Genomic DNA, 22,936 nt, shown 5'->3' with positions numbered 1-22,936 from the left:
GGAAGAAGCAGGCTCCCCACTGAGCAAGGAGCCGAATTCAGGACTGGATCCCAGGTACCTGGGATCATGACCTGAGCCAAAGGCAGAAGTTTAACCGACTGAGCCACCCAGGCATCCCTCCTAGATACCAGTTCTTAACTGGTTCTTTTTACCCCAGATATTCCATTCCCCCTAACAGGGATTGCTTTGGGCATAGATATGTCCTACTTTCAGCCAGGAAGTGACAGGGCAGCTGTTTGGAGGTGAAGCCTTTGGAGGTTGAGATGTGATGTCTGGTCTACGGCCATACCACCCTGAACGCGCCCGATCTTGTCTGATCTCGGAAGCTAAGCAGGGTCGGGCCTGGTTAGTACTTGGATGGGAGATGTGATGTCTGGAACTGTGGCAGCCATAGTAGGCCCATGAGAGGCAAAAAACACCAAAGACGGCAAAACAGAAGATGAGTTTGTTAAAGATTTTATTTATTTATTTGACAGACAGCGCAAGTAGGCAGAGAGGCAGTCAGAGAGAGAGAAGGAAGCAGGCTCCCTGCTGAGCAGAGAACCTGATGTGGGACTCGATCCCAGGACCCTAAGATCATGACCTGAGCCAAAGGCAGAGGCTTTGACCCACTGAGCCAGCCAGGTGCCCTCCCCCCCTTTTTTGAAGATTTTATTTATTTGAGAGAGAGAGCACAAGCAGGGTAAACAGCAGAGAGAGGAGAAGCAGACTCCCTGCTGAGCCAGAAGCCCAACACAGGGTTTGATCCCAGAACTCTGGGATCATGACCCGAGCCGAAGGCAGATGCCTAACTGACTGAGTCACACAGGCGCCCCTAGGTGAATTTAAAAAATAGTGTCCTTGGGGCGCCTGGGTGGCTCAGTGGGTGAAAGCCTCTGCCTTCAACTCAGGTCATGATCTCAGGGTCCTGGAATCGAGCCCCACATCAGGCTCTCTGCTCAGCAGGGAGTCGGCTTCCCCCCCTCTCTCTGCCTGCATATGATCTCCCCCTGTCAAATAAAATCTTTTTTTTTTTTTAAAGATTTTATTTATTTATTTGACAGAGAGAGATCACAAGTAGGCAGAGAGGCAGGCAGAGAGAGAGAGAGGAGGAAGCAGGCTCCCTGCTGAGCAGAGAGCCCGACGCGGGACTCGATCCCAGGACCCTGAGATCATGACCCGAGCCGAAGGCAGCAGCTTAACCCACTGAGCCACCCAGGCGCCCCTCAAATAAAATCTTTTAAAAAAATAAAATAAAAAATAGTGTCCTTGAGGGGCACCTGGGTGGCTCAAGCATCCAACTCTTGATTTTGGTTCAGGTCATGGGCTTGGGGTCATGGGATCAAGCCCCACATCAGGTACAGTGCTCAGTGCAGAGTCTGCTTGGGATTCTTTCTCTCCTTCTCCCTCTGCCCCCTTCCTCCTTACATGTACTCTTTAAAATAAAAAAAAATAAACATCTTAAAAAAAAAAAAATGGTGTTCCTGATGTTGTAGAGCCCCCTGACTTCCAAGCTTCTCATGGAGTGAGATAAACCCGTCTTGCTACTGGCAAGGCTGTGTGCGAAATAAGTGCTTACTTACATTGCCAACGGATGCAAGTCTTCACAAGACAGGAATTCGCTAATATCTCTCCGAATTACAAATGACACAGATTCTCTAACCCAGCAAGCCCACCCCTGGGAATTTTACCCTACAGACAAAACTACATGAGAAATGATGGCCCACCCTGGTCCTTCTCCGCTGTACATGTCTAACAGAAGCCGGGCAACAACTCACTGTCTCTTAAGCATTAAATAAACCACGGGACAGTCACGCCAAGGACTCTGTAGCGAGAAGGGAATGAGGAACGTTTTTAGGCACGTTTGGAATTATCTCCGAGACAGACGTGGTGGAGTACTGAATGCGTGCTACCTGGGCTAGAGTGTTTGCATTCGTAAAACAACAAACTTAGGGAAGTAACTGCACATCTACCTTGTAACACGCCAGGCTATCTCCAGAAGGACAAAAGGTACCTGCTGTGGCCTGAATGGGTGTTCCCCCAAAATTCAGGTTGGTATCCTAATTCCCACAGATAATGGTATTAAGAGGTGATTAGGTCAAGAAGGGGATTAGTGCTCTTATAATCGGAGGTTCCCCGCCCCTTCCAGCACCTGACAACACAGTGAGAAGCCCATAGTCTACAGCCTGGAAAAGGGTCCTCAGCAGAACTTGACCCTGCAGAAACCGTGATCTTCGACTTCCGGCCTCCCATTGTTTATAAACCCCCCAGCTGCGGTATTTTGTCAAAGCACCCGAATAGACTGAGATGCCTTGGTAAGCCCACCAGAAATCTGCAGGACAAGGTGGGAGGGAGGATTTTCACTGTGTTCTCTCCTCATTCTGCATCCTACCAATATATTATCCATTTAAAAAATAAAATAGGGGGGCCCCTGGGTGGCTCAGTGGGTTAAAGCCTCTGCCTTCGGCTCAGGTCATGATCCCAGGGTCCTGGGATCGAGCCCTGCATCGGGCTCTCTGCTCAGCAGGGAGCCTGCTTCCCTCTCTCTGCCTGCCTCTCTGCCTACCTGTGATCTCTGTCTGTCAAATAAATAAATAAAACCTTAAAAAATAAAATAAAATAGGGGTCCCTGGGTGGCACAGTTGGTTAAAGGTCCAACTTCTGGTTTTGGCTCAGGGTGTGATCTCAGGGGTTGTGTGGTCAAGCCCCGTGTCGGGCTCCACGCTCAGCATCAAAGTCCCCTCGACAATCTTTCTCCATCTCCCTCTGCCTCTCCCCGCCCTCGCTCCACACACCCACGTGCTGTCTCTCTCTCTCAAAGAGATAAATCTTTTTTTTTTTTCCCAAATAGATAAATCTTAAAAAAAGAAATAAAAAATAAAAATCAATCAGTCAGGGCCCATCATGTTTATGTTCCAGAAGTCTGTGCCTGAGTCCAGCCGCCGAGCACACTCCCAACCTGCTTCCACCGCAGAGTACAACCCAATACCGAGCTTTCCGTAAAGAACTTTAATCACAAATGGGGCAAGGGTGGGCAGGGGTGGGGGCGCGTATCAAGGGAGAACGGGCTGGCTCCTAGAGAGTGGAGGCGGACTCCAGGCCTCGCTCCTGGAAGTACCGGTGTGGGAGGCGCGGCAGGGTTTGGGGGCTTTTGCTGAAGTAGGACATGATCCTCCCCGGTCCCTCCTGATCCCCCGTCGGCGAGTCCTCCCTGTGGGAGAAGGGGTGACACTGGCCACTTCGAGGTGTGGGAAGAGGGGGGATTCCCGATTCCCGGTGGGAGCTGAGCCCTGGCCTCCCTCCCGCTTTCATCACAGCCCCTGCAGGACACCCACCACAAAACGCCTTCGGCCTCTGTCTCCAGGATGCTCTGGGCTGTGCGCCAGCTGAACCGGACAAACTGGGGGAAGCCGAACACAGGCTCCACGTGCTTCCTCAACCACGCTTTTGTCTTGGGATCTGAGGGACAGGAAGGGTGGGGTGGGCAGCGGCAATGGCCCTTGAGCCCGGACGCAATGTCCGAGTTCCTTGGCCTGGCATCTGAGGTCCCACTACCTCAGCTCAGGCCGCCAGAGTACCAGAGGCCTCTCCCACTGTTCAAGACCCATTCCTGCCTCAGAACCTTTGTGTGGGAAACTGTCCGACTCTACCCGCCAATGGGTGCTCGAGGTAGTTGAGGGAGACTGCCTCTGAGACATCCCTTCATCCTGACCAAGGACAATGGTCATTAAATGAGCATCCGTGGACCATGGTGTTAATGGCCATCATCCTCCCAAAACGGGGACCTCAGCGGGGACAGTGAGGTCCTTGTTTATCTTGTTCATGGCTCCATCCCAAGGGCTCAGACACATACCAGGCGCTCAGTAAGCACTGACTGTGGCCCAGGCTGTCTTTGGCCTGGACCTGGTTTCCTTACTTTGGCCTTACCTAAGTTCCAGTCACAGACTTGCCATGTCTCCCCACCCAACTGCCCATCCCTCCCTGGGCCTCAGAAGGACCAGAGGCCTCCCTGAACTCAAGCACTGATTCTTAAAATCTACTCAAGGCAGGGAGATGGGCACAAGATCACCTACCATACAGGTGAGGAGAGTGAGCCTCATAACTGGGAAGAAAACACTAGATTTAAGCCAGATTTAACTGGACATGGGCTGACACCCCTCGCTCCTGCCCCTTTCCTCTTAACAAATAGACAGATGCCCACTAAGGGTGTCAGGCCCTCAATGGAGCGCCAGAGAGACAGGCGGGAGGACTGAGCCTGCCCACTGGAACCAGCTCTGCTCCAGGCTGGCCATCAGCAAGTGGCTCCCATCTGAGCCTTGGGCTCCTCCACTGCGCAGCAGAAGGAGCGCAACACGGGAAACTGTAGAAGAGTGCTCAACCCTGCCCCGTCAGTGTTGCTGCCACTACCACTGTCTCAAGGCAGCCGTCATCTGCTCACCATTGGGGTAACCGGAGCCATAATCCGCATCCAAGCCCTGGAAATCTTCCACAAAGTGCCAGTTCTTTACAGCCTGGTCTCGGGCTACCTGTGGGCAAGATAAAAACTTGGGATCTCCCTCCCCCCAAAGCAGGCACACCTGCCCTCTGCCCAGGGAGACGCTAGGAATGGGCCGTGGCCAATAGGAGCCTAACCTTGGCGCAGATACTAGCAGCACTGACCACAGGGTAGAGGGCATCCGCCTTGGCCTTGACTGTCACCTCAATGCCGGGAAAGTGCTGCTGCAGCTGCTCCTGGTAAGTTTCTGGCGGCCCTACTGTATCCACAAATACCTGCCGTGGTGACAGAAACGTATCCGGTCAACAAACATCTGGAAAAACAGCTGTGTAAGTGATCCAGCCTCACAGCATTTACACTGGCTGCTCCTGTGCCTGGAATATTCTTCTCTCAGCTCATCCCCAGGCTGTAGCCCTCTCAGGTATCTCTGCTCAGAAGTCCCCTCCAGGGGCACCTGGCTGGCTCAGTTGGCAGAACATGGGACTCTTGATCTTGAGATCGTGAACTTGAATCCCACATCGGGTGCACAGATTATTATTTTTTTTTTAAAGAGTCTATTTAGGGCACCTGGGTGGCTCAGTGGGTAAAGCCGCTGCCTTCGGCTCAGGTCATGATCTCAGGGTCCTGGGATCGAGTCCCGCATCGGGCTCTCTGCTCGGCAGTGAGCCTGCTTCCTCCTCTCTCTCTCTCTCTCTCTTCCTGCCTGCCTCTCTGCCTACTTGTGATCTCCCTGTGTCAAATAAATAAATAAAATCTTTAAAAAAAAAAAAAAAAGATGGGGCGCCTGGGTGGCTCAGTGGATTAAGCCGCTGCCTTCGGCTCAGGTCATGATCTCAGTGTCCTGGGATCGAGCCCCGCATCGGGCTCTTTGCTCAGCGGGAGCCTGCTTCTCTCTCTCTCTCTCTGCCTGACTCTCCTCCGACTTGTGATCTCTCTGTCAAATAAATAAATAAAATCTTTAAAAAAAAAAAAAAAGAGTCTATTTATTTAGGGGCGCCTGGGTGGCTTAGTGACTTGAGCCTCTGCCTTTGGCTCGGGTCGTGATCTCGGGGTCCTGGGATCGAGCCCCGCATCGGGCTCTCTGCTCAGCGGGTAACCTGCTTCCCCCTCTCTGCCTGCCTCTCTGCCTACTTGTGCTATCTCTCTCTGTCAAATAAATAAATAAACAAACAAATAAATAAAAGAAAATTTATTGGGGCACCTGGGTGGCTCAGTGGGTTAAAGCCTCTGCCTTCGGCTCAGGTCATAATCCCAGGGTCCTGGGATCCAGCCCCACATCGGGCTCTCTGCTCAGCAGTGAGCCTGCTTCCCTTTCTCTCTCTCAGCCTGCCTCTCTGCCTACTTGTGATCTCTGTCTGTTAAATAAATAAAATCTTTAAAAAAAAAATTCTATTTATTTATTTGCGTATGAGAGAGAGAGAGAGACAGGCAGAGGGAGAAGCAGACTCCCTGCTCAACAGGGAGCCTGATAGGGGACCCAATCCCAGGATCATGGGATCATGACCTGAGCTAAAGGCAGATATTTAACCGACTAAGCCATACAGGCACTCCCCAGAGATTACTTAAAAAAAAAACATAAAGTCCTGGGGCACTTGGGTGGCTCAGTGGGTTAAAGCCTCTGGGTCATGATCCCAGGGTCTTGGGATCGAGCCCCGCATCGGGCTCTCTGCTCAGCATGGAGCCTGCTTCCCTCTCTCTCTGCCTACTTGTGATCTCTGTCTGTCAAGTAAATAATAAATAAAATCTTTAAAAAAAAAAAAGTCCCTTCCAAAAGAGGCTTCCTAATCACGCTGAATCCATTCTACACACTCGCTGAGCACCTAATGCATACTGGCTACACCAGATGCCAGGAATATGGCAGTAAACACACCAGGCAAAAATCTGTCTTCATAGAGTGGACACCCTGGTGAGGGCCACAGACAAGAAAAAGGATAAATAGGGGCGCCTGGGTGGCTCAGTGGGTTAAAGCCTCTGCCTTCAGCTCAGGTCATGATCCCAGGGTCCTGGGATCGAGCCCCATCGAACCCCATCGGGCTCTCTGCTCAGCAGAGATCCTGCTTCCTTCTCTCTCTGCCTACCTCTCTGCCTACTTGTGATCTCTCTCTGTCAAATAAATTTTTAAAAATCTTAAAAAAAAAAAAAAGGATAAATAATAAAGGGCAGGGGAGAGTTGGGAAAAATTATCATTTTATTCCTTCTCTGCTTATTTTTTTTTAATATTTTATTTATTTATTTGACAGAGACCACGAGCAGAAGGCAGAGGCTTAACCCATGGAGCCACCCAGGCACCCCTCTACTTAATTTTTTTTTTTTTTTTAAGTAAGATCTACGTACTACTTGGGGCTTGAACTCATGACCGAGATTGAGAGTCCATGCTCTACTGACTGAGACAGTCAGGCACCCCAGGAAGGGTTTTCATTTTAAACAGTGGTAGGAGAGATTCAGAGAGTTCACTCTGATGTGATGACATCTGAATAAAGGCCTGAAAGAGATGAGGGAATGAGTCATGGGGAGATCTCAGAAAGAGGATTCTAGGCAGAAAGAACAGCCAGTGCAAAGGCCCTGGGGTGGGACCATGCAAAAAATGCCTGACAGCAACAGGGAGACCTCAGCTAGAGTAGAAAGATGATATTGGTGATCTCCATTGACTTTATCCTCAGAAATCACCTTTATTATTTGCTTACCAGCTGACCATCTGTGTCCCCTGACTTGGCCATGAACCCCAAAGGGCAGAGCCCTTGTCTGTCTGCTCCAGTACTGCACCATCAGTGCCATGTTTCAGTCCTGGACCTCGGCCATCTCCTCAGCAAAGCCTCCCTTGTTACGTTCCCTATCTCAAGCATATTTATCCTTGTTATTCCCTCAAAACAGCCTGTTCTTTGCCGCAGAGTACTGGATGCAATGCCAACTTAAATTTCATTCTGGTAATTTAATCTCTCTCTCTTATGCACTTGACACTGAACTTCCCAGATTTAATTTTACTGGGATCAAAAAATTAAATGTTGAGATCTATTTTAGCTCACCTGGGCAACTTTCACACCCTGATCCAAGGCATACTGCACCAGCCCAATGGCTGTATCATGGGATAGGGAATTCAGGTTGTACTTGACCCTGCAGTGGGAGACAGAACCCAGTCAACCCCGATCCAGATACTGATCCCTTCCAACCCACGTTGGCTGCCCCTCCACCCAGGCCCCTCCCGGAGGTCCCTCACCGCCCAAGCATGCTGGTAGAGATGAGGTTTGGAGACAGCACGTCCAATGCCCAGCCCACAAAGTCACCGTCCTCCTCCATTTTCACAAAGAGCCTGTCCCGCTCACTCTCCGATAGGGTCTTTGAGTCTGGGAGGAGGGTTGGGAGAGAAGGGAATCGACTGGTTCTCCCAGCTCCTGTTCTCCCCCTCCAGTCTGCACCCGCCCCGGAACCACCTCCCGAGACTCACGCCTCAAGCTCACCTGCCACTTTCAGGGCTTCCAGATCTGCCAGGCGGGACAGGGGGCAGTAACAGATGGCGTAGACCATGGGGCCTGGAGAAGCGGGGATCCAACCAGTGAGCCCGTGAAAACCGCTATCTCTATTCCATTATCACCGCTTTCTTCAGTGCCATCGCCACTATCACCCCCCCTCCCCGGGTACGGTGCAATCCCGGCTTCCGTTCCAGTGCAATCAGCATTCCCTTTATCACGCCCCTCCCCCAGCCCAGCCCCGGGGGCGCACCCAGCACCGGGCCCCGGCCCGCTTCATCGACACCCAGGGCGCAGGGCTCCTTGCAGCACACCGCGGGCACAGGTGAGTTCAGGCGACAGCGGCCCGTACTGTCTCTGTCCAGCTCGCTGAGATCCATGCCGCCTTTACCGCCTCCACCAGCAGCAAGAACGAGGTCTGCAGGTTCAGGTCTAGGCGCGCGTTTTCCGCGGGCCCAAAACCGCTCTCGCTCCCGACCAATCGGTGCCGAGGACACGCCGCCGACGCTTCTGCCGCCGTAGAAGTTTGCGCAGGCGCCACCGAAACTCCTGCCGTACGGCTTCCTGGGAATTGTAGTTCCCAAGGCCGACGGCCCAGCTCTTTGGCGGACCGGGGTGGGCGGGGTCGCTTTCCAAGCTCCGCCCCGGAGTCCCTGACGCCCCGCCCGTCGGGGCTGGTAGGAGGATAGGGAAATAAAAGGGAAACTGACGCAGACTTTGGAGAACTTGGCCCAGTCAGGGCCTTGAAGGTCAAATACTACTATATTGCCAGACACTGTCAGTGTCTACATCACTGGGTCTCTGTCCATCTGGATGCTGGCTCTTTGTAGTCCCTGTCCCTGCCACTCCACACAGTCTTAGACCTCTCTCTCGGCACCGGGGCCGCCTCGCTCCGGGCACCCACTCTGCTTCCTAACCTCTGACTGGGGCTAAGCCTCCCCCACCCACCCCCTCCCAAATGTGATCCCAAATATCAACAGACTTCTGCTGACAGTCTGTGCCCAACAGGCAGGGCCATTCCCCGCAGTTCAGGGTTCATGTCCCCCAGTTCTCAAGTCTCAGCCGGCTCACGGCCTCAGCCTGTAGGTAGCTCCCTGGCCCACATCAGGCTCATACCCCTTTCTCAGGGTCGCAGTCCTTCCATTTCAAATTCCCCCTCCCTGCCCCTCACCATCTTTCTTCCTTTCTCCCCAGATATCAGCGGGGGCTCACTGTTCCTGACTCAGCTCTCCCTTCCCCACCATCTTCTAGCTTTAGCCCTCAAGACCCTCCTCGAACCCCCCCCCCCACTCGCGGTCCCTCCCTTCTTCTCCCTGCCCACCCTGGGGACTCTCAACTCGGGACTTAACAGCCCGCCCTGGCCCCCCCCCTCCTCTGCACGAGTCTCTCACCCGGGTTCAGGGCCTCCAGTCGCAGTCGATTGGTTTGCAGGAGGCACAATCCTGTTGCCTGCAGGGCCGCACCTGCACCAGATTCTCGCGGTCCATGAACACAGGGCCAGGCGCGGTGCCCAGGACCTCGCGGCTGCGCTCCTGCTTGCCCAGGTCGCAGAAACAGCGCCACTTTCCCCAAGGGCCAAGGATGGAGTCCTCCACTTCTAGGGATGGAGGGCCAGGTAGGGGGGAATCTACCCCCTTCCCTCCTCTAGGAAGGCAGGAGGATAAAGACACTAACGACATCTCCTGTTCGTTGAGCTCTGCTTTTGTGCCAGACACTCGCCCCCCACAGATGATCTCATTTAATTTCCTCATCATTCCCAGGTGGGGAAACTGAGACCTACAGAAAGCAACCCACCCTTTGAGCTCATACATCTGGTGTGTGACCCAGAGGAATTGCAAACTAACACTTCCCACCTGTGCTAGCCTGTCCATTTGGGAACATGATACAACACCCTTGATGCCCACCATCTGAAGCTGACTCGTGTCTTCAGGGGTGTGATAATGGGCCTGTTAGTAGGCAGAGTGCCCCCTAACCAGCAAGGCTGCCAGGTGGTAAATTAAGTGACATAATTGGCATAATATAATGAAGGTACGGAAAGCCTCTGGCAATGTGCTAGCATGTAGCACAAAAACAACTATTATGACCATTTTTCAAGCAGCTACAACCTTCTGAGTGTGTGTGGGGGGTGCTCTTTACAATGCTCTTCTACAGACGCCTCCCTATGCCACTAGGAAAAGGGTCTTATCCCAACTCTGCAGCTCACAAAGTCCTAACACTTCTCGCCTTACCAAGCCTCAGCCAGACAACACTGGCCTCTTTCTTTTCCTCCGTCCAGCCCTTTGGCTTTGGCACTTGCTGTTCCCATTCCCTGGCACACTCTTCCCCCTAAATCTTTGCATTTTTGGCTTTTGCTGGCTTCCTGCTGCACTGGTTAGCCATCCTTTTCAGTCTGCCCTTCTCTGATTTCAGACGTTTACCTGCCCCCTCCTTTCTCCATCTCCACCCTTCCTAGCACACATGCCTGAGTTTACAGTTGTGTCTGCTTGGGAATTACTGCCTACCCATGTCCCCTCTTCCCCTGTAAGAGGCTTCAAGTCAGTCTCTATTTCAATTTACAGATAAGGACACTGAGCCTCAGAGAAAAGTAACCAGCCCAAGGGCGGGGGGCGGGGGGCGGGGGGGGCACGCCAGTGCGCAGGTGGGGAGAGATGGTAAGTCTGAAGGAGGGTCTCTTTGCAGCCAGCTGGCGAAGTGGGACCATGGGGCACCTTTCCGCACCAACACACCCGCGGCGTGCGGTTACCTTTCTCCTGATGCTGCAGCCGCAGCTCCTCCCAGGGGTCGCCTCCGCTCTTCTCGCCAAAGTAATGGTAGTCGCGGGAGACCTGGGCAGGGGTCCCCAGCAGCAGGAGAATCAGAAGCGGTAGCAGTAAGTCAGCCGGGCTCCCGGCCATGCCGGACTCCAACCGACCCGGGCGCGCTCCGAGGAGCTCCTCGCGGGGTATGTGGTGCCCGCACTACCCCCACCAGCGGTGGCAGTGGTCGGGGCCCACGGCTCCGCGACTCCTCCCGCCGCTTGCAGGCGCGTGGACCCGGCCGCTTCGCTCCCCAACCCCCCTCCCGCGGTTGCAGTGGACCCGACCGCTCCACTCGTCCGCCCACCCCCCCCCCCGCCCTATGCGTCATGGTTCGGGCCGCGCATAAAAGGCACCCAGGCCCGGGGCGCGCTCGGTGCTGAGAACGCGTGTTCGCGCGTCTGCTAGTCTGTGCGTGCCGCCCTTGCCCACGCAGGTATGGACACCTGGAGGGCACCGGGCTCTGGGGAGCCCCCGCAGAGCAGCTCCGGACGGGTCCAGACCTCAGTGCTGCAGCTTTTGTTTTCCGCTCGCTTTAGTGGCCGCCTTTGTCCTTGCAGGGGGAAACCGAGGCCTTGGCCCTGCATTACAGGCCGCATCGCCGAGCTCCCGCCCCCTGCTCGCGGGGTCTCCACCTGGAGCGGTGGGCTAGCGCCAGGGCGCTCAGGCCAACACGCTAATGGGGGGCCCCTGGCGGCTGCAGCCGGACCGCTTTTGCCGGTCAGGGGGGCGGGTCTCCTGCGGTCTCAAGGCCGCGCAGGCCAGGTACCCCGGAGGGTGCGGGTAGTGCTGCGGCTTCTGCCTCCCATTCGATAACGGAGCCCAGCACGCAGCGTGACCTTGGGAAGGGAGGACAAAGGGTCTTCCCCGGGCGCACTGACCGGGCCGGGACGGGGTGGGGGTTCTCAGCTTTCAGTCATGGCCTCTGGCAAGGCGCACATCGGAAAGCCCGCCCCGCCCTTCCAAGCCACCGCCGTTGTGGACGGCGCCTTCAAAGAGGTGAAGCTTTGCGACTACAAAGGTGAGGGCGGTCGAGAGTGGGCCCAGGTGGGGGTGGGGCCCAGGTGGGGGTGGGGCCCAGACAGCAGAGGCCTAACTCCTTGTCTGTCCCCGCTCCCTCCCGCAGGGAAATACCTGGTCCTCTTTTTCTACCCGCTGGACTTCACCTTTGTCTGCCCCACGGAGATCATCGCTTTCAGCGAGCGGGCGGAGGACTTCCGCAAGCTGGGCTGTGAGGTGCTGGGGGTTTCTGTCGACTCTCAGTTCACCCACCTGGCTTGGTATGAGCTGGGACGGGCAGGGAGGGGGGATGGAGCCAAACCTCCAACCTCCGGGGGTCCGAGCTGTGTGTTCCTGTGGGTGTTGCTCAACATTTGGGCCTCCCTTTCCCCCATCTTGAAAATAGTAGAATTAAGGACGCCTAAGTCCTTAATGATGATGGCAGTAATTAGCATCTGAAAACTAGTTGCTCGGCCCAGAGACTTGGAGATGCTTTATCTCTTAGGGCAACACAACCTCCCTTCCAATAACTATTTCAAGAAGGTGGAAACTCCAGTTCTAGACAGTGAAGGGCTGGGCCCCAGGGAACAGAGCTAGAGTGAGGAGGAGGGGGATGCTGAGGCAGGCTTTCTGCCCCAAGATGTGGGAGGCCACCAGCGAATGTGAACGCCCTTTGCTGGACCTGGAGCCTTGGCTGAGTCTTTCCAGCTGTGGGAAAGAGCCCCTGTACCCTCTTCAGGGTGCGGTGGGTGGGGAGGCTAGACCCTTATCTCTCAGCTCCAGCACCCCCTCTCCAGCCTTTATCATACCCAGAGCCCCAGGGGGAGGACCCTGCTGTGTCAGGCATCTGGAGGTCCCAGACCGGTCTCTTTCACTCCTAGGATCAACACTCCGAGGAAGGAAGGAGGCTTGGGCCCCCTGAATATTCCCCTGCTGGCTGATGTAACCAGAAATTTATCTGAAGATTATGGTGTGCTGAAGAAAGATGAGGGCATTGCCTACAGGTACCATGGAGCCCCCAGAAAGCCCTCAGTCCTCAGGGTGAGGGGACAACACTTGGGCACTGTTTTCCCTGCCCCCAGCCCTGTGACCGCCAGGGAGTCCATACTCCCTCCCCCGGCCCTGGCAGTGGGAACTCTCAGCTCCTCAACATGAACACTTACATCTTCAGGGGCCTCTTTATCATCGATGGCAAGGGTGTCCTTCGCCAGATCACTGTCAATGATTTGCCTGTGGGGCGCTCTGTGGACGAAGTTCTGCGGCTGGTTCAGGCCTTCCAGTACACGGATGAGCATGGGGAAGGTAAGCACACACATGTTCACCTGTGTTCATATGTGGGTACACCCTCAGCCCTCAGGCAGACACTGCCTGCCTGCCCTGTCCGTTGTGAGGGCCCCAGTTCAGAGCCTTGTCTGCAGGACTTGTCTAGTCTGGAGGGGGAGACACCCCAATATGACGGTGGGGGCTGGGAGGTAACAGATCTATCGAAGGTATCTGAGAAGTCATGTACCAGGTTGAGCTGGAATAATATTAGTCGAATCAGAGACCTTCTCATGTGCAGGACACAGCCTGATCCCAGGCCCTCCATGTCCAGTGGGTCTGTGACTGAGGGAGAAGCAGTATTAAAGGGGTCAAAAAGAGGGGTGGCGGGGTAGCTCAGTTAAGTGTCTGACTCTTGGTTTCAGCTCAGGTCATGGTCTCAGGGTCCTGGGATCCAGGGATCCTTGTCAGGCTCCACACTCAAACAGGGAGCCTGCTAGAGGATTCTCGCTCTTTCCCCCCTCCCCACACCACCCCCACCCCCGGACTCTCATGCATTGTCTTTCTCTCTCTAATAAATAAATCTTTAAAAAACAGTGTTGGGGAGGTCAAAAAGAAATTGAATTGTCAGCCAGAACATCCCGTATCCAGGCTTAAAGAGCTTCTCCCAATGTGCTGTATGGCCTTGGGGCTGTCCCACTTGGCTCTGGGCTTTTTCTTCTGCCACTCCAGCTCTTGCTTTGCCTCTTTTCATCCCCTCATACTGCCCTACCTCGAAGATGTGGCTCTAGCCTCACATGTGCATCCCTGTGTCTTCCCACAGTCTGTCCTGCTGGCTGGAAGCCAGGCAGTGACACAATCAAGCCTAACGTGGACGACAGCAAGGAATACTTCTCCAAACACAACTAGACTGCAGACAGGTGGAAAGCCTGGGCTGTTGGCCTCCACCTGTGCCTCTACCTGGATACCCCATTGCTGACCCAGGAAAGGCCAGATTCGCCCCTTTAAACACCATAGTCCATGACCCTGGAGGGCTTGGCCAGGGCCTTCTCATTCTCCCCGCTGGGAGCGGGTGAATGGTGAGCCCCTCCTTGGACCCATCTAGCTGGGCACAGGCCTAGAGGTGACCAATAAAGTATTAGGACAGACATGAGTTTCTCTCTGTGTGGTCTGTCCTGGTGTCCTTGCTAACTCCGCCCCTTCTCCCTGGGAAATTGACCCTGTAGTTACTTATTTTCACCACAAGGTGGGAGTCTTACCTCATGCTCACTGCTTCCTCTTTCTCCTTGGCCAGAGGGTACTGGGGGGTGGGGGGAGGTAGGCTGTTGGCCCCTTGCTGGGAGCAAGCCCCAGGATGGCCTGTGTCCTAAAACCTGGCCTCGCAGGGCAGCACCCACTCTTTGCCATCAGCCAGCCAGTGTTCAAATACCATTCAAGAGCTGGGATTTTTACTGGGTCTGTTCAACAGTCAGATGAGAATAAAGACAACTAACTCAACATCACCATGCACATTAAATGCAACACAGTATGTGAAGCTTAGGGCCCATTTAGTAGTTATTAGGACTGTCCCTGGGCGGTAAGAAGGGAGGGGGGACCCAGTCCTAAGAGCAGAACCAGGAGTGGGAGCTTGAATTCCGTGTACAGGCCCTGTTGTAAGCTCTGGCCCACTCTAGGCTGGAAGGGTTGCCTACCTGCTCCTGGGGAAGAAGGATGACCCTCAGGCTGGGAGGCAGGTATTAGGAGCCAGAGTGTTCCCAAGAGTGCAGTTTGATGCTGTGCAAGTGGTTTTGCCATTCTGAACCCCCATTTCCTTCCAAAGGATTGCTATCTAGATTATTAATCCTCCAAAACACTCATCTGGGCTTTGGAATTTTATCTACACTCCTTCCCCAAGGCCGTCCATGGATTTCCCTGACCTCATCTACCCACTCTTGGTTCACTCGAATCCAGGCACACAATGATTTCTTGCTGTTCTTTAACAGACTGATCTTGCTCTGGCCACAGGAACTTTGCACGTACTGTTTCTCTTGCCCAGAACGTTGTTGTCCCAGAACCTGGCTTTAAAAATGAAAAGTCTCATCATTAAAGGTCCACGTTTCCAATCCAGTCTCCAAAGCAGCTTGCCTCCCCTGCCCCATCAGTACTACTTTGACCTGTTTTTTTTCCCCTTGCTAGCACTTACCACCATCTCCGAATCATGTTTGTTTATTGTCTGTCTGCCACTGTCCAGGCAGTGTCTCCAAGGTTCATAAATGAATTAATGAATTGTCTGTTCTGCCCACCCCACCCCTGCGGTTTCTCAGCCTGTGTTTTTCTCCGCTGTTCTGGGGGCTTCCAGCTCCAAAGCCAGCTAGACCCCCTACGGGCGTACCAGCAGCCCTCCCACCTTTCCCAGCTGCGGGGGCGGGCGTCCCGCGAGAGGGCGGCGGCGGCGGCGACGGCGCCCGGCCGCCCAAGCAGCCGCCCCGGCAGGACCAGACCTGGCAGTCGCCCTGCTCCCAACCTGGCACCCGGGAGGGGAAATTGGCAGGCGGGCGCCGCCCTTCCTGGCGGGGGTGGGGGGTACCGCGGCGGCAACGAAGGCTGCAGCAACCCCCCGCCCGGGTCAGGTCAGACGGAGCGCGCGTGGGCGCGGCGGAGCCCGGACGCCAACCCGATGGGGCAGTCTTTGGGTTGGCCCCGGGACCCAGGAGCATGGCCCTCCCACCGCGGACGCTCTGGACCCAGGCCTGGGGCTTTCCGGGCCCCGGCAGCCGCCTGCCTGGGAAAATCCCGGCCCCCTTCCCGGCGCCGCAGCCCTGCCCGGCAGAGCGGGGGAGGGGATTCCCGGAATCTGCCCGGAGACCGCCGTCGCGTCACTGGACAGAATCGGCCCATGTAGGGGCAGCGCTTCCGCTGCGTCAGCGGGGAAAGCCCCAGCGCGCGCACCTGGGCGGGGCTGCGCCCGCGCAATGCGCGTCTAGCCCCAGGCATCCTGCCCCCTGGTGATGGGCGGCTGGACAGCGTCCCCGCCCCGGACCTTCCAACCCCAGAGATCAGAGGACAGGGGAAGGATTGGACGCCTGGACTACGAGTGCAGGATGCTTAGGTAGAGCTGGTGAGGAGGATACAGATACCGGACCGAGTCACAAACAGGAGTGGGGTGGGGCAGCCCACTATTCTCCCTCCTCCCGCCCGGCTTGGAAAAAAAGACAACAGAAATTAATAAAGAACCATTTTTTTTTTTACTTAAATAGATTCAATAAAAAGTCGGAACAACAAACACACACACACACAAACACATCTTAAAATAAACTCTTTAGAGACCAAGTGCGTGTTTCTTATCCACAGTACGGTGCAGAGGGGGAGGGCAGGGGGCGGGGGTCCCTTCCCCAATGTCCCCGCGGGCTTGAGTACCGGGCGGCGGGGCCAGCTCCGCCGCGATCGCCCCCTCCTCCCCTCCCTGTTAAATACACAAATATATTATATTCAATATGAATCGAGTCCGTTTCCAGCAGAAAAAAAAAAAAAAATACAAAAAAAACGTGGAAGAGGGCTTGTAAACGTCGAGGTGGAAGGACCGGGCGCAGAGCGGGCGGGCAGGAGTCCAGTGTGGTTTGCGGTGCCGCGGGGGGCCGGTGCCCACCGCCTGCCCCCTCGCCCCTTGGGAGGCGTGCGCCCAGTCGTCCAGACTGGGGGAATGTCCGTACAGGGGACGCTCAGAAGGCGTGTCCCTTGACCCCGAGCAGCAGCTGGCAGCCGTTGCTTACGTGGGTCATGACCTTCTGTTTGAGCTGGGCCACCTGCTCCCGGAGGATCCCAGCAGTGCTCGAGAGCCCTGCGTTCTCGGCCTTGAGTGTCTTCACCTTGTCCTCCAGGCGCGCGATGCGCTCCAGCTTCCGCTTCCGGCACTTGGTGGCCGCCAGCCGGTTCCGCAGCCGCTTGCGCTCTACTTTGATGCGCTCCTGGTCTTCCATATTGATGGGGGACACCGGTGGCGTGGCGTCGCGGCTGCGCGCCTCAGGCACCGTCTGCGGTTCCTCCTTGAAGGTGGAGGCTGCTCGGCCCAGCCCCAGTTGCGCCGGGTGGCCGCCAGCGAAGGGTGGTGCGTGTGGGAGGTAGCTGATGGTGGCCGTCGGGTACGAGCTCCCAGTCCCGACGGCGGCCCCGGCGCCTCCAGAGGGCGCAGAGGCTGGGGAATAGCTGCTGAGGTTGGTGTAGACTGGAGGAGGCTCCGGGCCGGCGTAGACGCCCCCGGGCCCAGCCGGGGGCCCCGAGCTGGCGCCCAGGGACACGTTGGGGGGCGTCACGTGGTTCATCTTGTGCAGGTCGTCCAGGGCTTTGACAAAGCCGTCGGCGAAGCCCTCCTGCTCCTCGGTGACACCTCCCCCGGCGCCCCCCGCACCTCCGCCGCTGCCTCCCCCGCGAGGGTAAAAGTACTGTCCCGGAGGCGTGGGTGTCGTCGTGATCACTCCGTTGCTGTTGGGGACGATCAGGCGCTCCAGCTCAGATGAGGCAAGCTTGAGCGATGCGCCTGTGTCCGAACCCTGGCCGGAAAAGTAGCTGCTGCCACCGCTGCCCTCTGGTCCCGGGCCCCGCGCGCCGGGTGCTTTGAGACTTCGGTAGGGGTCGGCCAGGTTGAGCGCCAAGCTGGGTTTCAGAAGTTTGTAGTCGTGTAGAGAAAGGCCGCCCGGAGCCCGGCCGTATCCCGCTGCTGCGTATGAGTCGTCGTGGTAGAAGGGCTGTTCCATTTTAGTGCACATCCGGGCGGCCCAGGCGGTCTGGGGGGGTCCCTGCGGGGCCACCCCGGGCCTCGCTGCGGCGAGCGGCGCTCTGTCCGCGACGGTAGTGGCTGGACCAGGTATCTGGACGCGCGATCCCAGGAGCTGGCACCGACCGGGAGAGGCCAGTCGGCGGCTGTACGCGGAAGCTCCGTGCGGCTCCTGGAGCCCTTCTGCCCTGTCTGGCGCGCTCGCTTTCCTGGTGTCGCTTCCCCCTGCTCCCCGATCCCCGCTGACTCCGATGCTGGCCTGGCCGCGCTCAAGGTCCCGGCAGCTCAGCCTGAGCCACACGCCTTTATACGGCTATTGTCAGCTACGGAAGTGCGCTCCGATTGGTCCTCGCGCGAGCCGGGCCCCCGCGCCCCCCTCCTCCAGCGTGGGGAAGGGGAGGAGGCGGCTCGCGTCACTGTCAGGAAGCGCGTGTCCTTGTAAACAGCGGCCACGGGCTGGGTGGCTCGGCGCGGCTGCAGGGGGAGGGGCTCGGGGGACCCTGGGGTGTGCGAAGAAGGGGGTACTGGTCCAAGACACGGGGAGGGACTCCAGGGAAGGCGATGATTCCCCTGGATACGAGGAACCGGTACAAAGCAAGTGTGTCTGGGGGGCGCGGGGGGAGGGTCCTCCAGGGTGCACACGAAAAGGCCTGAGGGACTCCGAGTATCCGGGAGGGGTTGGAGGGCTGATTATACACTGGGAGACCCCGCAGAGGTGAGACAGGAGGGCTAACCTGGGTAAATGAAGGAGGGGTAAGGAAATACCTGATTCAGTAATTGTGTGGGGGTTCCTGAGTACAGAGGAGTTAAAGGACTTGAACTTTTACTGGAGGGACTGAATCCAGGAAAAGAGAGGAGGGGGGAAATCAAAAGGGTGAAGGGAGGAGATTACTCAAGAAATGAGTAGGGGTCCTGAAGTCCATGAGAGAGACTGAGGGCCTCCATAATGGGAAGGAATTGGAGGGGGGGGGGATATAGATATGAAGAAAGTGAGTGTTCTGGGGTATACTGGGGAAAAGATGGGCGGGAGAAGATGGGGTTAGGGTTAAAGGTTGGGAGTCACTGGGGTCATCTGCAAAGCCCTGATAAAAGAGAGTTAAAAGAGTCGGGACACACCTTAAGAGCTGAGATGATAAGGACACAGGGTCTCCAGTTGGGACTTGAGAAGAGGGATTTTTGAGGATCCTGGGGATTTGGACTACTGGATCTTCCATGATTGGCACCCCCTCTTATGGGTGACTTCTAGGCGCCTGTATACTTTGCTCCCATCTCAAAGCCCTCCCCCAGTGACTCGGGGCTTGACCAACACCGCGTCGACTCCTGGTGCCCGAACCTACCCCGACGGCCGGGGCGCGGTCGCCCAACCCCACTCCTTCCTTAGAAACAGGCTGGGGAAAGAGCGCCGCGGCAGGAAGTGTGGCAACAGCCCCCGGGGAAGGAGCCCGGCCCTGTCTCCGTCACTCGGATCCTCCGGGACCCTGCGCCCCGCCCTGGGTCCGGTCGGGTTCTTCGCTTCAGAAGAGGAACGTGGACGTGCGACCCCGGCGGAGGCCAAGGGTGCACAAAACACGTTCAGCCTCATAGGCCTCCAATCACTGTACCCCTCTACCAGCAATGGTTCAGCCCGCGGCACCCGCTGGCGATCGCGGAGGCTGGCAGTCCGGGGACGATTCCATTAGTCCGACGGAGGGGGACGTACCGGGAAGCGGGCCTGGTCGCCATGGCAACAGGCCGGAGTCCGCGGGCTGAACTGGGGGCGGGGCGGCCCCGGGAGGCTCTCTCCCGCGCCCAAATAAGGACACAGGAAGGGGTGGGACCAGCGCCGTCCCGGGGCCCAGAGCCAGGACCCGGGAGCCCGGGTATCTGCCAGGTCCCAGGGCGCGCCCGGGCCCCCGGACGGCTAGTCCCGACCAGCCCCGCCGCCGCCCCCGAGGCCCCCACGGCCGCCTCGCTGAGCCCCACCCAGCTGCTCTGGGGCTGCGTCCTGCCGAGCCCGGCCCGACCCAGCCTGGCAGGTCCCCGCCTGCCCGCGGGCCTGGGTCGGACTTCGCCCCCGGCCCGACAGGGCGCGGAGGGGCGGGCCAATGCCTCCAGGCGCCCCCGGCGCCGAGGCGGGCTGGCACGACTGCCTCCTTCCTCGGGTGGGGTACCCTTCCTTTAAAGCAGGAGGTCTGGGCCTCTCCCCCCACATCGCTAGCGGCTGGAGTGCTCCTTCCCTCACACCAGTTGGCTAGGGGCCCTACTCCTGTTTTAGTCTAGGGGTCCGTCAACCATCCAGAATTCATAAAATGGGGGGGGAGGATCCCTCCCCCTTCGGGGTGTCTCCTTCAGTCAGAGGAGGCCAGAAAATCCAAGGGGAGAGAATCTGAGGGAACTCAGTGCCCCTTCCCCAGCACTATATGGAGGTTTAGATGGTGAGACTCCTAGTTAGACTTAGAGTGGGACTTCCAAGCAGAATGTGAGCCAAGAGAACCACAGGTGAAAGATCAGTCTCTATCTTCTTGGGGGATGGAGGTTTCTTTAGGGTAGAGAGAGGCTGAGGGGCTAGGCTGACTTTATAGGGCAGGGGGAGAGCACACTCTTAAGTGTGAGGGAGAGAAGGAAAATGAAAGAGGCAAAAGAGAAACTGAACTTGTGGGGGCAGGGGGAAGTCCAGCAGAGCAGTGAAGTTAGGGAGGAAGGTCCCATGAGAAGCTGGGGGTATCCCCATCTTTGGAGGGTCCTTGTGACCCCTGGGTGCTCCTTCCCCTCCTCCTCTTGCTTGAACTGCTCCCCTAACCCCACCCCAGGCTCAAGGGAGATTCCAGCGGCTGGCCGCTGAGTCTGGCGGGCATGCTGCCAGGCCTGTGTCTCCCGCCCATGCTAATAACTGCAGCTGACATCTGGCCGGGCCCTGCGGGGGCGCAGCGGACAGCGTTGGGGGGCTGGGCAGGTCTGGCCTGAGGGCAGCATCTTGGGAAGCCAACCTGCAGGTCCCACAGGCCAGGAGGCCACAGTGAATCAGCCCTGGTCAGGGCTGAGGTTGGCCGTGCCGGGGGGAGTCCTGCAGAGAGGTGAGGCTGGCCCAAAGAGGGTCGAGATGGAGGACACAGATGAAGCAAGGAAGAGTGCATGTGTGGGGGCGGGGGTCAGGGCAGGGAGAGATGCCCAGAGAGACAAACCGGGGGCAGGGTTAGCGTCATGCAGACTAACAGTGAGACTCAGAGACACTTAAGATAGGCAGACAGACTGAGAAATAATAATTATTATTTTAATAGCTAACACTTATATGGTTCTAACCATGAGCTAGGCCCTCTTCTAAGCGGTTTACACAGAGTAACTCATTGCCTGCTTCCAACCACCTAGCGAAATGCTTGTGTGTATCCCCATGTAACAGACTAGACAACTGAGACTCGCGGAGGTAAGGAACTTGCCCCATATCCCCTGACTACAAGTACTAGAGTCAGAATATGCTGGAGCTGTCCAGTTCAGTGTATTGGCCACTGTCTTGTGGATTTTCAAAACCTGAGAGGCATTTATGCTATACCAAGTGTATGTCAAGGTCTGCAGGCCCCTTCCTGCAGGGTCTCCTTTTAATCCGCAGAGGAGGCAGAAGAGTGGAATTGGACACAGGGCAGAGGGGTGGGGGTCGGGGTGGGAGCAGCTAGCCTGCTGAAGTGGGGTCCAGTTGCTGCTGTACTCCGCATGGGTGTTTGAGCAGGGGGTGGGGACTGGGCCGGCAAAGGAGGGCGGGGGCCCAGCCAAGCTGGTACAGCCGGTTCCAGGCCCCTGCCAGTCTCACCCTTGTGGCCTGGGCACCACCCCCTCACGCCGCCCTGCTGGCGCCAAGGCCGGCTGTGAGGAGGGTGTAAGGAGAGCCCCCTCCCCCACCCAGCCCGGGTGCCCAAACCAGCAGCTGGGTACTGCCCAGCCCCTGGGCCTCAGATCAGCATCTGGCTGAGAAGTCTGGGCCCAGACTTCTCCAACGCCCAGGGGGCCCGGGGCCTGAGGAGAGGAATAAGGAGGAAGTTCACCCACCCCCACCCACAGGTCTCTCTGGGGCTTTTGGCCTTGAGGGACTTCTCCTTCTTATAAATAGCCTGGTGACCCCCTTGCCCCAGTCCCACTGACTGACCGGGCCCTCACCAGGAAACTGGGCTGGGGGCTGCCCGTGAGTCAGCCAAGTGGGCAGGCCAGGGCGAGAACCCACAAGTCATAGCACCCAGCCTCCCGCGTCCCTGCCCCTGGGTGTGGACAGACAGCTGGGCAGGAAGAGGCTGAGAATCACGGAGGCCCTCCCCCAGGAACCCCTGGCCTGCCAGCCACCTCCTTCCCCCACCTCTGCAGTTTGGGGGTCCCTCACCCCCTCTCCTGGAGAGGAAGCTTCTGGGTTTTCTTGGAAGCAGGAAGGAGAGTCTGTCTCCTCAGGCTGACTCAGCTGGGCATGAGGGGAGTTTCCTACAAAACTACTTCTGCCCCCTTCCCCACTGCTGGAGAGGTCTTGGGGGGCCTGAGCATGGCTGACATCCTGGGTGTCCCCTTTACAGGGGATGTGGTGAGAAAGTAAGCCCACACCCCACCAAGGACTGAGACTGAAGAGCTGGGCCTCCTAAGGGAAGTGACAAACAGCAGGGAGGGAAGTTTGGGGGGGGTGATGTTTGGAGAGAGGAAGCACCGGGATGGGGGGATGGGGGGGCACAGAAACAGCCTGGGAAGCACGGAGCCCCACAGCACTCTGCCTGGTCCAGGAGAGCGTGTGTGTCTGGTCGGCTGTGGGTTTGCATGTGGCTGGCCTGTCAGGGCGTGTGAGAGTGTGTGTGAGGCCTGTCTCCTCAGTGAGTGTGTCTGTCTGTGTGTTGGCTCAACCCTGCAGGGGTGTGGAGGGCCTTCTGCTTTGGGGGGCGGGAGGTGGGTGAGTGTGTGCACACGGTTTAGGGAACAGGCTGCGTGTGGCTGACCCATATGCATTTGTTGTTTTGTGTTTGGTGTGTATGTGTGTCTGTGTGTGTGGGGTCCACAGCTTGCCTGTGTGAGGTGTGTGTGTGTGTGCGTGTGTGTGTGTGTGTGTGTGTGAGGTCTGGTCTGTATGTTTATGTGAGCTCTGTGGCTGTGTGTGTGTGTGGCTGGTCTATGTGAGCTCTGTGGCTGTGTGTGTGTGTGTGTGTGTGTGCGCGCGCACGTGCGCTAGCCAACAAGTTCTGTCAGCGTGTCTCTG

The 22,936-nt window shown here is 57.0% G+C and overlaps 3 protein-coding genes across 4 annotated transcripts; 1 reads left to right on the top strand and 2 right to left on the bottom strand.

Annotated features, from left to right (window-relative positions):
- Positions 1-2,871: 2,871 nt before the first annotated feature.
- Positions 2,872-10,986, bottom strand: RNASEH2A (ribonuclease H2 subunit A). Of its 2 annotated transcripts, XM_032312347.1 has the most exons (10): positions 10,682-10,793; positions 9,330-9,582; positions 8,192-8,612; positions 7,930-8,001; positions 7,689-7,815; positions 7,498-7,585; positions 4,612-4,749; positions 4,418-4,505; positions 3,315-3,438; positions 2,872-3,190 (listed from the first exon to the last, which is right to left on the bottom strand). In XM_032312347.1, exons 3-10 carry the CDS (start codon positions 8,316-8,318, stop codon positions 3,055-3,057), a joined length of 900 nt encoding a protein of 299 aa, XP_032168238.1. In that variant the 5' UTR covers positions 8,319-8,612; positions 9,330-9,582; positions 10,682-10,793; the 3' UTR covers positions 2,872-3,054. The 2 variants fall into 2 exon arrangements, with proteins under 2 accessions (XP_032168238.1, XP_032168230.1); XM_032312339.1 differs by lacking the exons at positions 8,192-8,612; positions 9,330-9,582 and having other exon boundaries at positions 10,682-10,986.
- A 63-nt stretch (positions 10,987-11,049) lies between these two features.
- Positions 11,050-14,140, top strand: PRDX2 (peroxiredoxin 2). Its single transcript, XM_032312360.1, has 6 exons — positions 11,050-11,169; positions 11,643-11,754; positions 11,860-12,013; positions 12,614-12,736; positions 12,904-13,034; positions 13,816-14,140. The coding sequence occupies exons 2-6, from the start codon at positions 11,652-11,654 to the stop codon at positions 13,899-13,901; spliced, it is 597 nt and encodes a 198-aa protein (XP_032168251.1). The 5' UTR covers positions 11,050-11,169; positions 11,643-11,651; the 3' UTR covers positions 13,902-14,140.
- A 2,132-nt stretch (positions 14,141-16,272) lies between these two features.
- On the bottom strand, positions 16,273-18,042 carry JUNB (JunB proto-oncogene, AP-1 transcription factor subunit). Its single transcript, XM_032312325.1, has one exon. The coding sequence runs from the start codon at positions 17,732-17,734 to the stop codon at positions 16,691-16,693; it is 1,044 nt and encodes a 347-aa protein (XP_032168216.1). The 5' UTR covers positions 17,735-18,042; the 3' UTR covers positions 16,273-16,690.
- Positions 18,043-22,936: the final 4,894 nt, after the last annotated feature.

The sequence above is a fragment of the Mustela erminea genome, chromosome 1 (genome assembly GCF_009829155.1).
Source record: "Mustela erminea isolate mMusErm1 chromosome 1, mMusErm1.Pri, whole genome shotgun sequence".
Lineage (NCBI taxonomy): Eukaryota > Metazoa > Chordata > Mammalia > Carnivora > Mustelidae > Mustela > Mustela erminea.
The sequence above is the reverse complement of the archived record's forward strand: the minus strand, read 5'-3'. Positions and strand labels throughout refer to the sequence as shown.

Bases quoted from the DNA above. Each gene is read 5' to 3' on its own strand.
- PRDX2 (XM_032312360.1), top strand. From the start codon at position 11,652: ATGGCCTCTGGCAAGGCGCACATCGGAAAGCCCGCCCCGCCCTTCCAA. The intron at 12,014-12,613 runs GTATGAGCTGGG...TTTCACTCCTAG, and splicing joins CAGTTCACCCACCTGGCTTG to GATCAACACTCCGAGGAAGG. The intron at 12,737-12,903 runs GTACCATGGAGC...TTACATCTTCAG, and splicing joins GATGAGGGCATTGCCTACAG to GGGCCTCTTTATCATCGATG.
- JUNB (XM_032312325.1), bottom strand. From the start codon at position 17,734: ATGTGCACTAAAATGGAACAGCCCTTCTACCACGACGACTCATACGCA.
- RNASEH2A (XM_032312339.1), bottom strand. From the start codon at position 10,832: ATGGCCGGGAGCCCGGCTGACTTACTGCTACCGCTTCTGATTCTCCTG. The intron at 7,816-7,929 runs GTGAGCTTGAGG...CCCTCCTCCCAG, and splicing joins GGAAGCCCTGAAAGTGGCAG to ACTCAAAGACCCTATCGGAG. The intron at 4,750-7,497 runs GTGAGCTAAAAT...TCACCACGGCAG, and splicing joins AGGGTGTGAAAGTTGCCCAG to GTATTTGTGGATACAGTAGG.